At 37.1% G+C, this 15573-nt stretch overlaps 2 protein-coding genes across 2 annotated transcripts in view; both read right to left on the bottom strand.

Moving 5' to 3' along the window:
• pcxa (pyruvate carboxylase a) overlaps positions 1 to 10873 on the bottom strand; it is a 166510-nt gene extending 155637 nt beyond the window's left edge. The window contains exons 1-3 of the mRNA XM_067423622.1: positions 10544 to 10873; positions 1559 to 1700; positions 674 to 858 (exon numbers count right to left, since the gene is read on the bottom strand). Of these exons, the coding sequence (XP_067279723.1) occupies positions 674 to 858; positions 1559 to 1700 (327 nt within the window). The 5' untranslated portion in view covers positions 10544 to 10873. The remainder of the gene's footprint in view (positions 1 to 673; positions 859 to 1558; positions 1701 to 10543) is intronic.
• A 579-nt stretch (positions 10874 to 11452) lies between these two features.
• On the bottom strand, positions 11453 to 15521 carry calm3b (calmodulin 3b (phosphorylase kinase, delta)). Its single transcript, XM_067424721.1, has 6 exons — positions 15154 to 15521; positions 14278 to 14308; positions 13748 to 13891; positions 13565 to 13671; positions 13328 to 13463; positions 11453 to 13083 (listed from the first exon to the last, which is right to left on the bottom strand). Exons 1-6 carry the CDS (start codon positions 15154 to 15156, stop codon positions 13055 to 13057), a joined length of 450 nt encoding a protein of 149 aa, XP_067280822.1. The 5' UTR covers positions 15157 to 15521; the 3' UTR covers positions 11453 to 13054.
• Positions 15522 to 15573: the final 52 nt, after the last annotated feature.

Below are 15573 nucleotides of genomic sequence, written 5' to 3'. Positions count from 1 at the left end.
TGTCTAGCTATTACTGCATCTTTTCTAACTAATTGGAGGAAAAAACATACCTGTATTTGTGTGTGGCAAATACATAATATTGCAAAATGTAAAATAATTGTAAAATAAAAATGTTAAATTCACTACCATTTAAAAGTGTTTTTTTTTTTACAATTTTTAAAAGAAATTAAAACGTTTATACAGTGAGAAATCATTAAACTAATTGACAGTGGCAATAAAAAAAATCTAATGTTACAAAAATCTATTTAAAATAATAAATATTATATAAAAATGCTGGGTTATTTTTAGCTTTCTATTCATTAAAGAGTCCTGAAAAAAATGATCATGGTTTCCATAATAATATTAAGCATTACAACAACAAGCATCTATTATTACAAAGGTTATTATCCGGATTTCCAGATTTTACTGTATTTTTGATCAAATAAATGCAGCCTTGATCAGCATAAAAGACTAGTTTCAAAACATTTAAAAAAATAATCTTACTTTTGAACTATAGAGAAAATGTAAATGAGAAGCATCAAATTATAATTGTAAATATAATATTATACATTTTTTATTCAAATTGTAAAATGTTGTGTTTGGAGTCAGAAGTAGACAAGTAGAAAACAACTACTGTACAGAGGATTTATTGAGTATTTTTACTGAACCCATTCGAGTGCGAGAAAAGTCTGACCTTGGCCACTTTGATGATGTCTGGTATATGCAGGTAGGCTGCTACAGGTAGCAGCCCTTTCCCGATGAGGTAAGCTTCATCTGCCTTTTGTCTGTGCATCTGTCCCGTGTCCTGCTCAGAGTAGACGGCCACTGTACGGATCCCCAGCTCTGTGCAGGCCCGAAACACCCGGATGGCAATCTCTCCTGCAAAAAAGCATTTCATAAATTTAAAATTATTCATGCCATGTATTTTAAAACCTAAGGAAGGACAGAAGACAAAGAGACTGAGAATAGTTATATTCATAATATGATACTACCTTTGTTATTTCTCAATTAAACAACATCTTCAACTGTATTTTATGGATGCATTGGTTTTTCAGATTCTGTCTGATTGCAAAAATCTGGATTTTTTTTTTTTTTTTGTACAATTCACAAGTTCACAAGTTTGGGGTCTGTAAGATTTCTTAGGGTCACCAAAGCTGCATGTGTTCAAAAATACAGAAAGAATGAAATAATGAAATTCACTTTTTTTATTTTAATATACAAATATAACATTTTATATTTTCTGTGGTGGTAAAGCTACATTTTATGCTGCAAGAAACATTTCTTATTATTATCAATGTTGAAAACAGTTGTAATGCGATATTTGTGGAAAATACATTTTGTTCCAGGATTTTTTGACGAATAGAAAGTTCATAAGAGCAGCATTACAAGGAACTAATTTCTAAGTTATATTTATTTAAATTGAAAAATATATACTACTTTATCAAACAAAACATCTTAACAAAAAATAAGTTGTTTTAAGTTTCGTAATAATGTTTCAATAACTATAATTTAATAGCAAGCAGCACACATTACTATGCAGTTTGCTAGTACTTCAATCAAAACACAGCCGCTAACACACCTCTGTTGGCCACCATGACCTTTTTGATGGGTTTGTACTCCAGCGTCTGGGGTGAGGTATGGGCGGAGCGGGTCATAATCCACACCCTCCTGATGCCCAACAGCCCAAGGGCAGTGCGCTGTCCTCCCACCTGTAGCAGCATCTAGAGAGCGAGAGCCAAAGATAGGCATTACAGAAAGCAGTTCCTTAAGGCTTCTGTAGTGATATCTACTGAGTGTTATCAGCATCTGTAAAGAACCAAAGTGATTAGTAGCCTTGCAGTGTTTCACACAGAAGCTCAGGAGATAATAAGAGTCAACACTCAAACTAAAGGGAAAGTGAGGTCAGGGATAAGAATGCATGAGAACCTGATATGGTACAAATGAGTGCTGTAAAAAATAAAGTTACAAACAAATCCTCAAGCACTTGGACAAAGAAAGAAGACTGGCCTCTGCTACGTGAGAAGATACTCAAGGCTGTCTTTAGAATGTAGAATTTCAAGCATATCCACACATACTGAAAAACCTGAACAAGGTCAAGTACCCAAAGGGCCAAAAAGAACAAAATGTTATATTGCAATCCTATTGCCTGTGGACAAAGCTTCTAAGGCTGAGAATGAACACCTGAAACAACAGCAGAACTGATTAAACTCAGTGGGGAAGTTTATGAAGAGTCTGCGAAGCCTCAGGAGACAAAGGGCCAGATGTACTAAACAAGGCAAGTTAGTGTGAGAGCGCAATTCCATAAAAGAGCCAATTGGGAGTGGAAAGTTCTGTGCATGATCTGCTGACAACGAGCAAGTTAAAGAAGACTGACGCAGCCGGATCATTTCCATAATGACCAACGCAATCTAGCAGCACAAATTAGCGTCTGGTTTAACCCTCTGGGGTCTAATTATAAAATCTAAGCTAGAAAAAAGAAGTTATAATTTACATATATTTAAGAATAAAGAAAAAGTTTCAAAATCTGACCTTTGACCTTTTTAGGGTGTCTGAACTATTTTTGGTAAATTGTCTGAAACTTCATATACAAATGCATTTTCACAATCTGAAAAGTAGTGGAAAGGTCTTCTCTTAGCGTTTCAAAAAACAATAAAAAGCATTATTAACATTCCCTTTCATCTTGTGCTACTACTTTATTTCATTTGGAACTTGCATGTGAAAATGTCACAAACTTGACACAAATTAAGAAACTTTGTTGCCTGGAAAGTAGTGAAACCATGTCTAATGTTTCAAAAAGCTTGATCCTGTTGAGCATTACTGATCCTATAGAAACCATTTTTGCTGCCTATAGAGACCTTTGCATCAATATAGAAAGGGTTATAAGGCGACTTCCAAACAATTTGAAGTCCATCGGACTACAGTGAAGAAGATTATTAACAAGTTTCAAAAATCTCTTTCTTAAAATACCAAAGCAATGATTTTACCGCAAAAGTGAAAATCAACACAGTTTTTTTTTCTGTGTAGCCCACACTTTCAGTATGTAACTTAATTTTGACCTGTTCAGTCATCTTTTTGGAGCATTTTCTCCAGTGTAGTGAGGTTATTCGGCAGTGGCATCTTCCCTCGTGTAGTAATTGATCACATTTTCCAAACTGGCATAAGATAATGTACCCAAATGCCTGATTTCAACAGCAATCTAAAATGTATATTTTTAATTTAGAGAAATAATATAGTATATCATATGTCATTTTCCATTTTTAGTTGCATTTTATTATTTGCATTTTTGCCTTGCTGTATATAGTCCACCAGTTGAACTCTAATTTAAGGGACTTTCTTTCAGAATGGCTTTAACATTCCAGTGAGTCTTTATTACTTAGTAGTTTTTTTTAAAAACATAAGTAAGAGGCTGGATTATGCTTTGTGACCTGTATAGGCGAATGCGATTGGACTAGTTTTGTGTGGGTTTTGTTACACAAACCTAGCAAACCTGTTTTTATTGCCCGTTTTAGTCTTTATAGCCTTCGGGTCAGATTTACTAACCGCTTGCACCAGCACAAACCCTCTTTTGGCGTTTAAAACTACTTTCAGCTTCCACTATTTTGCACTGGGATAGTGATGGCAGAGAGGAAGAATGAAACACCAAAAATTCTAAATCAATCACTTTAAATGCTACAAATAATTTTAGCACAACATAGTAATATACACAGTATGTGAATATTTCATTCAAAGTCACAATGAAACATGGCAATAGATCTTTTCTTACGCATTGTGATGTACATCCAAGTGAAACGAATTATCAAAGGGTTTTTTTTAGGTTTTTTTTATTTAGGGGTGACTTGGTTCCATCCACTGGTTGTTAACTGGATGGAGGTGGATCTGAATGGGAGCTTGCAGTTGACTGTAAGAAAAAAGCAGGACTAAATGATTGGAGAAGTTTTTTCCGGGAAGGTCTAATTATGACATTATAACATTTTGATTTAGAAGGTCAAAACTAATTTAAATTTTTTTATCATTTTTTATTTATGATTGACTTTAATTGAGCAATACTTTCATTTAATGTTGCTTATGAAAAAGATCGAAATAGTAAATACCAATATAGTAACATATAGCAATTAGGGCTGTAACGATATGCAATATGAAATCGAAATCGCAATGTATCGCAATGTACCACGAACCTGTATCGCGATGTGAGAAGGCAGAATCGCGACACACCCCTTCCAACTGCCAGAATTATCCTTCCTGTCCAGGTCCAACTTTTAAGTCAGCAGTATGGCAACATTTCAGCTACCCGGTGGAGAACAAGGATGGCAATCGTGTAGTTGACAAGACCCACACAATTTGCCGTGTTTCAAGAAGCTTCCCCAACCGGCTAGCAACGTGGTGTGAGCGTGGCGTTTCTGTTGCGTGTCATCCACGGGGCGGCTGCGTGGCGTTTTCTCTTTCTTTGCACACCAGAAGCGTGTCTGACGCGGCGCTTCTGTTGGTATTGATGTACAGGAGGCCCTATACTTCATGTTAAATATATATTGCCTATTGGTACCGCAAAGAAAACGTCGGCAGTAGCCTATTGACCATACAGATATATGGTATTGACGGCAAAATAGGCTACAGAATACTGTACAGAATAAAAATGTTTTGTCCCCCCCATATCGAGGTTTGTATCGTACCGTGGGTCAAAAATCGTGATACGAACCGAATCGTGGGTTTGGTGTATCGTTACAGCCCTAATAGCAATGCATGCATTCCAAAATACAACATTTGGCACAGTGTTAGCACACTTTTTAGTCATTTCATTTCAAGTTAATAATATAGCAGATTTTTTTAAACTATTTTGTTTACTTTTTTACACAATAGGTTATCCTGTTACTGTGATGTGTCTAATTTGTCAAATACTGAAGCAAAACCAGTTGGGGAAAAAATATATATATAATTTGGATAAAAGGAAAACACAGCTAGTAATTACCCATTTCCTAAAGAACACATGCATTTAATTAGGAGTTACATAGCAGGATATTGCAAAAATGTGCTCAAAGGTCTACCAACTGCAAAGAAAAGGTTATTTGCACAGCATATGGCCCCTCGGATGAAAGGGCAACAAAAAAAAATCATATCTAAATCGGCAAACCCCAAAGTTCATCTACAAAGCTAAGGCTGATTTCACATGAGAGCATATTTAAGGTGTCCCATTTCACTCTAACTCTTTTGTGGTTACAGAGTGGTTTGACTCTTATACTTGTCTTTTCCTGAATAAGGCACATACCTCTGCCAAAATCACAACAATACAGCAACTGTGTCCTGCCTGAGAGAGAGAACCTGACACTGATATATGAACACTGCAGAAGAGACACAATATGAAGCTGCTGTAAACTACAGCAGTACATTTGTGTGAAGGTTTAGGAGTTTGTGGAGATGCGAATGTATTGGATGGCATTCTGCATTTTTAATGGACCATGTAAAACAGTGAGGGGAGAATTGGTGTGATTTGGTAGCAAAATGATCATCATCATCATCATCAAAATGATTCCACCCTGACTGGGTGGAAGCAAATGGCTCTGAGAGATTTAGTGAACCATTCACATAAAACCTTTTATCCAAGTATGTTGGCACAGCCTGTGGGATTGGTCTATATAAAAAAAGAATTACTCTACTCAAAAGAAAACCTTAGTACTGTTCAGAGATCAACTTACTAATGCACTCACAGCCCAACTTATAAGAACACAGGAACATTTATTTGCCTATACAATAGAGAAAAAACAAGTCCAGAATGTTGCCTCTGGTCTTACTCATTCTGCCATACAAGATCAATTCGATATTTAAACACACAATAAACCAACAACTTTCTTCTTGGATAATTCCAATCCCAAAATGCACTGTCACAACAAAACAATTCAAAGCAGTATGTGTGCCAATCACAATGTATGCATGCATGTATGTATACAATCCTATGAAAAAGTAGTACACCCTTTTGAATTCTATGGTTTTCAGGACATGACATAAAAAATAATCTGGTGGTTGGCAGATTTTAAAATTATGTAAACATTCTCAGATGAACAACAACATGTCATTTTATTTAGCAAAAACTAGGTCAAAATGGAAAAGTCATGTGTGACAAACTAAGTAGACTCATAGACTAACTGCTTCCAGAAGAACTAAGAGGGTTAGTAAAGGTTAATCAGATGCCTTTGATTTATTGATCAAGAGCAAGCGTGATCAGCTCTACAAAAGCAGACGCTTTGGCAGTTTGCTGGTCTGGAGCATTCAGGTGTGTGTTACTGTTAACAAATGCCAAGGAGGAAAGACATCAGCAGTAATCCTAGAGAAACCATTGTTGCTGCCCATCAGTATAGAAAGGGTTACAAGGCCACTTCCAAACTGAGGAAGATTTTCATAAGTGGGAAACATTCAAGACAGTTGCCAATCTTCCCAGGAGTGGACTAGCCTGGGTGCCTGCCGAATTTAGCCCCGCCCACAACATTTTTAGGTTGGGCAGTTCGGTCTGGCATCGCTCCATAGAGGAGTAATTATCTCCAAACAGAAACTGTTCAGACCAATGAAATCATCAGGGCGGGCTTTAGACGATGATGGACAGATGATCAACAGTAACGTAATCATGCACGTCATCAAAGGGGCTTGGATTATATTTGTTCAAATCCTAAACGGAGAGCTTTTTATATATGCATTCACCTTCACAATTTCTCTCAGAAATGATGATCATGTTGGGTAAGTATTCTGTGTATCATTAAATTCTTTTATTTTTTACAACAACGGCAAAGATCGTTTATTCCAGCGCACGTGCAGACAGGATTGCCAAGTTTTTACAACAAAACCCGCCAACTACTAGCCATAAACAATAACTTCTCGGGGGGTTCTCCTGGAAAAAAAATGGTGTTTGGGGGGTAAATGTGTGTTATTTTGGCACGGTTGCCTGCTAAAATTCGCAGTCATGGGTCTATATATCACATAATAGTCCCTTCAACCCACGGACATAGAAAACAACCCGCGGGGAAAAACTTGGACTTGGCAACACAGTGCAGTTGAGCTCTGTTGACTTCGCTTCGTTGCTCTGATTGGTTGTAGGTAGGGATGCACGATTTTGGGAAAATATATAATTGCGATTATTCTGGGTAAAATGGCAATTGCGGTTGAAAATGCGATTATATATTTTTTACAAATGAAAAGTGTGTGTGTATAACATTTTGTGTTTATATATTAATATGACTAATAATTATTATGATTAATGCAAAAAATATTTTTACAAATAAGAAATATTACCATTACAATAACATTTTCATTAATTACAAATTAAAAAATAGAGTATGTCAGAATGAATATAAAAAATATAATAATACTAATTATTATTATTTTTTTATTTCTTTTTATTAAGTTTTAAAATGTATTAAGTATTTTCGTATTATTTATAACCTAAAGTTTTTAATTCATAATGAAGGCCAGAGGGCGCCCTTGAGCGGAAAAGCTACATTTGCCTCAGAAGTAATGACGTTAATTTTCAGGAAAACCCTTATATAAACAGAAGATAGAAACGCTTTGATTAAACATGATGACAATAAACACGACTGCAGCAAAATATGGTGTATTTGAGTTCTTCAAGCCGTCAAGGGTATTTTCATAATAATAAAGTATATTATAATGCAGCGCTGATTGACATAGACTTTACCACTGTATAGAATACTATAAAAGCCACATCAGCTCACAAACACTCAACTGACGATATGAAGTGAGGTAAAGCATGTTAATAAACTTTGTCTTTTGTTGAACAGGTTTATAAACGCTTATCTAGTTTGAAGATGTTTGACTCCTTTTGCTTTTACAAATGCACGTTATAAGCGACTCAAACTCGCAGTCTTTTAGACGGAGCAGCGTTACTTCTGATCACAGAGCCGCTCTTCGCTAACACACAGGGCATTTATTTATTTCATTTAAAAGCGCAGGAAGGTTTCATAAATCGCACACAAGCCAATTCGCGATTGCGGTTCGATTTCGATTAATCGTGCAGCCCTAGTTGTAGGTCTATCCAATTGAGGTCTTTCCTGGTTCGGTTGAAGCACGCCCCATAATCACGGCCCAATGGAGCAGTATCGGACTCATATTCTAACTAGAATTGTGTATGACCAGATCAGGCTAGGAGTGGACATGCCAGCAAATTCAAATCCAAGAGCTACATCACAGTAGCCTAGAAATCTAGACACACCCTAGCAGCAGCAAACCCTTCTGAGCTCTAAACGCCAAACTCTTGTTGGGCCAATCACATCGTGTATAGAGTTGGTGGGCGGGGCCATAATGATGCCGGCCGAGTTGCGTTTGCGTGCTTCTAGTAAACACCGAAACTGGTGAACGGCGTTCTTTCGAATCAGCTTTGACCGCGACGCTGGAAGACTTGGAGTTAAGCTTTTCTCTGAGAAAAGAACAAAGAATGGCACTGAAGTCATTCTTAAAAAGGAAAGATGTGTTTGGAGTTTTGCCGACTGTATACGGCGAATGTTGAATCTATCAACGAGCTCCGCTTCACCTTCGTTGCTCTGGTTGGTGTAGCGCTATCCTATCGCGTGCAGAGGGAGTTTGAAAGACAACCGTTTATCCCGCCCCTCGGATTGAGCCCTGTCTATGGTGAGTTTCCAGACCAAACATCTTGATGTGGGTCTGGCTTGTCAGGCTAACATCGCAGATAATTTGGGCTTGTTTTGTAGCCACAGGACCTGGGAACTTCATTGAATTGACCATGAACTCTTCTGTAAACCAAAGTATTCTAGAGTCAAATGTGAGGCCATCTGTCTGACAGCTAAAGCTTGAATGAAATTGGCTCATGCAACAGGACAACGACCCCCCACTCCCCCAAAAAACAACAACAAAAAAACTCTAAATCTACAAAAGAATGGCTGAAAAAGAAAATAATCAAGGTGTTGCAGTGGTCTAGTCAAAGTCCAGACCTCGACACGACTGAAATGTTGCAGCAGGACCTTAAGAGAGCAGTGTATAAATCCAAAAAATCCCTGCAAACCGCAATACCCTAAAGCAACATTGTAAAAAATAGTGGGTAGAAAATTCCTCCACAACAATGTGAGAGATAAAATCACATAGAAAAGTATTACTTCAAGTTATTGCTGCTAAAAAATGACTCTAGAATGTATTTAGAATTGTCACCCATGGCTTTCCCATTTTGGCCAAGTTTTTGGCCCAGTGTAATATGTCATGTGTTGTTTATCTGATGTTTTATTTACCACATTTTAAGACCTGCTAAAGGCTTTTTTTATCCTGATAAATAAAACCATAAAATGGTGTGTACTTTCAACTCTTACAAACAGGTGTACTTGCTTTTTCACATGACTGTATATTTCCTGCAATGGTAAGAAGTCAGTCTGAAATGGGCTTAGAAGACAGTCAGCCTGCACGATTCTGCTGATTCCAGCACTTCATTGGTTGCCACCATGTGGCTAATGATGATGACTCCAATATATCCCACAGTTCAAGTCATCAGGTTTCTGAAGATGTCCATAAGTGTCATATTATCAGACACCTGCCGCTATTCATAAAACATGTTCAGTGTTACATAACTGTGTATAATGTATAACAAAAGTCAGGGGTGAGTCTCTGACTATGACAATAATATGATCAAGAAATAGATGTAAAAAAAAAAAAAAAAAAAAAAAAAAGGAAAACTAGTATATAAAGCCTAGAACATATCCATGAAATACATCCTTAAAACCTGGATCTTAAAGTACATGTCAGCTGTACAACGACCTAAAGTAAAAGTTTAATAAAAGAGATAATATTTAGGCTATAGTAATATCACTTTTTAAAAGTTATTATTATTATTATTATTATTATTATTATTATTATTATTATTACAAAATCGAAAATCATGTTACTGATAGCAAAATCACTGTTCATTTCTTTATTTGTAGCCAAACAAAAACTTTTGGGCATCATTAGGAACAGTTTGACACGGTCATGTCTGGGTTTTGATTGGGTATATTGGTGTTAAAACTGTCATCGACAGCTGCCAATTTAAATTTGAACCTGAATTTGCTGCGCAATGAATAACCACTGTCCCATTGGAAAAGCTTACAACTTTCCCTTTTTAAACGGGCGTGCATCCATGAAGTGTTTATGTTTGGTTATGTGGCAATGAATCGTTTATAGGTCATTTTTTTCTTGAATCAATAAACCACCCATCTGTAAACTGGCAAACTATTGGTGTGTCCTACATCTATCCACTTGTCCAGTTTGATTCATTCAGTTGGCACATGTATTAGCAAACAGAGGAAGCATGAGATTGTAATGCCCTTTGGTCGCATGCTGCACGACTTCAAAAACAAACTCCATCTAACATGTTTTATAAAGGTTTACTGCAGAAGCCACGACTGTGTGTTCATTTAAATAAAGTGCACTTATGACCAAGTTAACATATCAAGCAGCTAACGTTAGTGTTTATTAGGGCAGCAACTTGTGTTCGTTACTTGCAATATAACATAGCTTACGACAGCAGTCTCCAAAAACGCGTATCATCTCATTTTTATCGGATAAAAATGCGAGAATGCAATCTTACCTTCTTATTCCTGTCTCACAGCAGTTGGGTTCTGGTATCCAATCCTGTTCCTTGAAGAAGGAACGTGAAGGCGTAAAAACCTCGGTATGTAAGTTCTGTGAATATCACTTGTACGTCAATCGTAGATACGTAGTGAAATAACTAAATGCGCCTGGCCTGAACTCGCGTATTTACATCTCCTGACAGGGCGTTTTAGCGCAGACGATGGGTTCAGATTCCCCGCTGGACGTTCAACTCTTTAAAATTGTTTGAGTTGGCTTGCCTGTCACAAATCAATTGAACACCCTTTAGTATTTGGCCCGTTGCAACATTTTTTTTTCTTGAATCAATAAAACCACCCATCTGTATACTGGCAAACTATTGGTGTATGTTCTGAGACTGGTGTCCTCGCCCACGTCTCACTTGTCATTGATGTGATTGGTTATCGCTGAAATCGGCGGTTCCCTATTCGTTCTGCGTCACGTCAATCATCAAACAGCTCTGTACAGTACCGGTATTGGACGTTTAGAGAACTTGGGTGTTGTAGTTTCATGACGGGACAAAACTACAGACGGATTATAATTACTGCAGGCTTTGTCGTGTGGACGTTTCTGCTACTCTCACTTGTTTCTAATTTTACACATTCCAAAGATAGAAAATAATTATATTTAACTAAATCTATTAAACAATTTTGTTTGTAGTATTTGCAATGTATGCGTTTGTATGTATGCATGTTTTTAAGCGATATGTGGACGTGATTATTACTCAATAATTCAAAATGATAAATACTGCCTTGTGCAAACAAATGACAATAAACACAATAGATATACATCAGATGCACTTTTCTGTCTCTCTTACACTATTTTTAATAATAAGCCCATGCAGATTTACAGTTATATAGGCAACAGTGTTATGAACAAAAAGAGGTAATTTAGAAACAGAGGTCCAAGATGTTTATTTAGCAAGAAAACCAGAGTTCTGCAATGGAATGCATAACCTTTCTCTTTTTTACTATATTACCATATGGGCAGAGGAAGAGAGAAAAAAGAACCAGACCGTAAACAGATCTTAGAAGGAAAAAAAAACAACAACATATAAATGTCATAAAAAACATAACAGTAGAATAAATTAAGAACTGGGGCAGAAGATGCAATACTACCACCATAATGTAATTCTACCATTATACGCCATTTGTTTAACCTTAACCATTTGTTTGTTTAACGGTCTATACAGTTACAAAAAAAAAACGGATTTCATTCAAAGCTGCATTTCATTGGCAGCAGTTGATGCACCAACACAGCAGACAACAGTCTAACTGGATGACAAGCATTTACGCACCATCCCAATTGCCACTGTGCATGGACCACAACTTCAGGACCATGGAAGAGGAGAGCATACCATTGTTTCTGAGAAATTCTTTAAAAAAAAAAAAAAAAAAAATCATAAAATGCAAGTGCTATGGATGTATACAAATATATCGAAAACAGCCTGCAGGAAGAAGAATCAGCACACAGCTTAAATTTCATATTTTTCCCTAGACAGATTGTCCACTGACTAGGACACCAAGTGCAGCATTAAAATGTAAGACTGTATATTAAAGTGAAAACTATTCTACATCTTCAGTAAAACTCCACACTTATAGAGCTCAAACCAAACATTAAACCTCTCTACACCAGTCTAGAACAAATAGGTGGCAATTGCTTTGGGGTAGTAAAATTAGTGAGGAAATGGAAGTTGGAAAGAAGGTTAAAGACTTTCCACCATGTTTCTCTCAAATAATACAAAAAAGGGGCAAAACCAGAAGACTAAGTGAAATAATTGGTCCCCAATTAACCATCTCTGGGTTAATCTACACATTTGTCTAAATGTTTTATTATCGTGCACATTAATTATGCGGTCCCTAAAGAACAAGCCCTATACCAAAACGTAAACTTTACTGAGTGGCTCCACTTTAAATCCAACTACAAGCACTCGCTCAGACACACAGATCTACGCTAAAAACAATCACACTATGACATGGAAGTTTGAGCCATTTTGTTATATAAAGCCCCTGATTATCCATGAATGGTTATTCACCATACAGTTCTAAGACCACTGAGCAGAGGTTGCATGAGAAACATGCATTTAAAGGAGAACTAGCAAGTTAGAAAAAGAGGCAAGCTGGGAAGAAAAACAAAACACAGAAACATGCCAAACGTAAACAAAGCATGCATTGCTCTTGTCCATATAGTATGTCACAATCTTTAAAATATTGATACATGTGTTACATTGCTGTTATCACCATCATATATGCAAGATTTAAACTTTGTTGTGCATGTAAATATTTTCTTCCAAAGAAAACCAAAAGGAAAAACATTACAGAAGATCATAAGTAAAAACAAGCAGAGCAGGGGACTGTTTCAACTAATGGAAAGTAGAGGAGAGCAAAACTAAATGGAGAGGAGTGAGATTGGGTTGTGAATGCTTGTTGAAGGTTGACAGTGAGAGTGCTGCCCACTGTTTGGTCTGTTGTGCTCCTTTTGGTTTCCAGTTTTACTTCGCTGTCATCATCTGGACAAACTCTAAAAAATTAGGGGGAGGGAAGAAAAATTAGCAAACCTTTACAAAGTGATATTACAAAAAGTCTGAAAAAAACCCTGCAAAATAAAAAGGCCTCTCTTAATGGCTTTTTCTGAAAATGTTTTCAATTTGAAACTTGAATAGTTTTTAATGCCTTAACCACAAGCTTGACGTTAAAGCAGACAATAAACAAGTTTGCATAAAAAAAGATCACTATGCATGAATGACATTAACATGTGTAAATACCTTCATAGTTGACCTGGCCATCACCGTCAATATCGGCTTCCCGGATCATCTCATCCACTTCCTCGTCTGTAAGCTTCTCCCCCAGATTTGTCATGACATGACGCAACTCTGCTGCACTGATATAACCGTTCCCATCCTGTAAAGCATTAGTCACTGAGTGAGGAAAATATTTCCCATTTTATTCTTTCTTTTTTTTCCTAGTGAGTGAGTGCATGTTTCCAAGAAAACCCATTCTACCTTATCAAACACTCTGAATGCTTCTCTGATCTCCTCCTCGCTATCAGTGTCCTTCATCTTCCTGGCCATCATAGTAAGGAACTCTGGGAAGTCAATTGTTCCATTGCCTGAGAGGGTTCAAAGGATAAAACATTTAGAGAAGAGCTACAGCAACATGCTTTATCTGTGGAATGGTTTCCTCACCATCAGCATCAACTTCATTGATCATATCCTGAAGCTCTGCCTCTGTAGGATTCTGGCCCAAAGAGCGCATGACAGTGCCTAACTCTTTAGTAGTGATGGTGCCATCACCGTCTTTGTCAAATAAGGAGAAGGCCTCCTTGAATTCTGAAAGAGAAATGCAAATGGGTTAAATATTCTTAAATTATTAGCACAATTTTATTGGTTTAATTTTCAGCCAGAAGTTTGAATTCTGTCATCATTTACCCCCCCTCAAGTTACTCCATACCTTTATGAAGTTCAGCTGAACACAAAAGAAGATATTTTGAAGAAAATGCCTAACTAAACAGTTGATGTACCCGCAGACTTCCAAAAGATTGCGGGTGGGGGGAGGTTGGGGGGAATCCTATGGAAGTCAATGGGGTCCATCAACTGTTTGGTTTCCAACTTTCTTCAAAATATTGTCTTTTGTGTTCAGCAGAATACATAAATTCATACAGGTTTGGAACAGCGTAAGGGTGAAGTAAATTACTTTTTCCAAAGGTTCATCTTACCAGCAATCTGCTCCTCTGTTAGCTGATCAGCCTATAGGAAGGACACATACACAGTTAATATTATAAGCATAGCAAGACGACACTGATATTTCGGTGTGAAGCTCAACGTGATAAACTGAATGGAACGCGTCTAACACGTGACAGCTTGTGTTTTACAAGTTTGATGATGTCATTCTTGACTGCAACGACTAACTCAGGGAATACGAATGGGCAAACTACAAAACGTAGTCACAACAGAATACATTGTTGTAGTTTACTGCATTTGACGATGTGCGTTGTTTTTATTGTTCTATAATGTGGTTCACGGTTAGAGACGAACTAAATGGATTAATGCGCGTGGGAAACTACAAGCATGTTGTGATCTATATATATATATATATATATATATATATATATATATATATATATATATATATATATATATATACTCAGACTATTTTTGGCACAGGGTCCTAACTGTGTGCATTTATTTTCAAGCCGCTGATTGCTCAAGCCGACATGAGGCGAGCTAGCAACAGGGAATCAGTCAAGGAAGATGTGCTAGTAACGTTAACTGCTATAGCAATTTTTTGCTGCACATTTTATTACATCTCGCGCCTATTTGCAAATATAGGAAGTGCTGCTAAATGTCACACGCCAAGCGATATCGCCGTTTACTCGGGAAATATGAAAACTGTGTAACGTTAACCAATTTAAGTGACGTTAGCCCGGGAGCTCGCGCGCTCTTTCAATGGAATGACGGTTAGCTCGGAAAGAGCTAACGTTAAGCTAACACTAGCCCATTCACACCTATCATTTCGCCGTGGACGCTCAGCCATTTTTGTAGCTACGTTGCAGTTTAACTATTAGAATAAAGTGTTATAAAAGCTTACTTACCATTGTATTTTATTGTGAACTACGTTCCTCTTTACGTAGAGAAAATTAGAAAATCCAAGCGTTTGCTTTCCACCCGTACAAATTTCAAGCACTATCTTCTGCTGCTGTGCGCCCAAATTTCAATATCACTACGCCTTAGTGTTTCGGTCCAAAGTGGGACGTCGCACTCCTTGACAACAAAGCTGTTACTATGGTCTACCTACGCCACGCAGTCAAAATTATTGAACTCCAAATAGCACAGTGAAACTTCCCCGTTTTCGTTCATAAAAACGATATATTATGCGGCGTTGTTTATCGACTGTAACTTTCTGATTTACGATTATTCTTTTGAATAGCCATAGCATACAACGGTGGCTTTCAGGTTTGAATGGATGATCCGGAGAGTTTATATATAGAAGTCTGATGGCACTTGTCAGCTGA

Source organism: Pseudorasbora parva, chromosome 18, assembly GCF_024679245.1.
Source record: "Pseudorasbora parva isolate DD20220531a chromosome 18, ASM2467924v1, whole genome shotgun sequence".
Lineage (NCBI taxonomy): Eukaryota > Metazoa > Chordata > Actinopteri > Cypriniformes > Gobionidae > Pseudorasbora > Pseudorasbora parva.
Note: the sequence above shows the minus strand (reverse complement) of the source record. Positions and strands in the feature narration are given on the sequence as shown.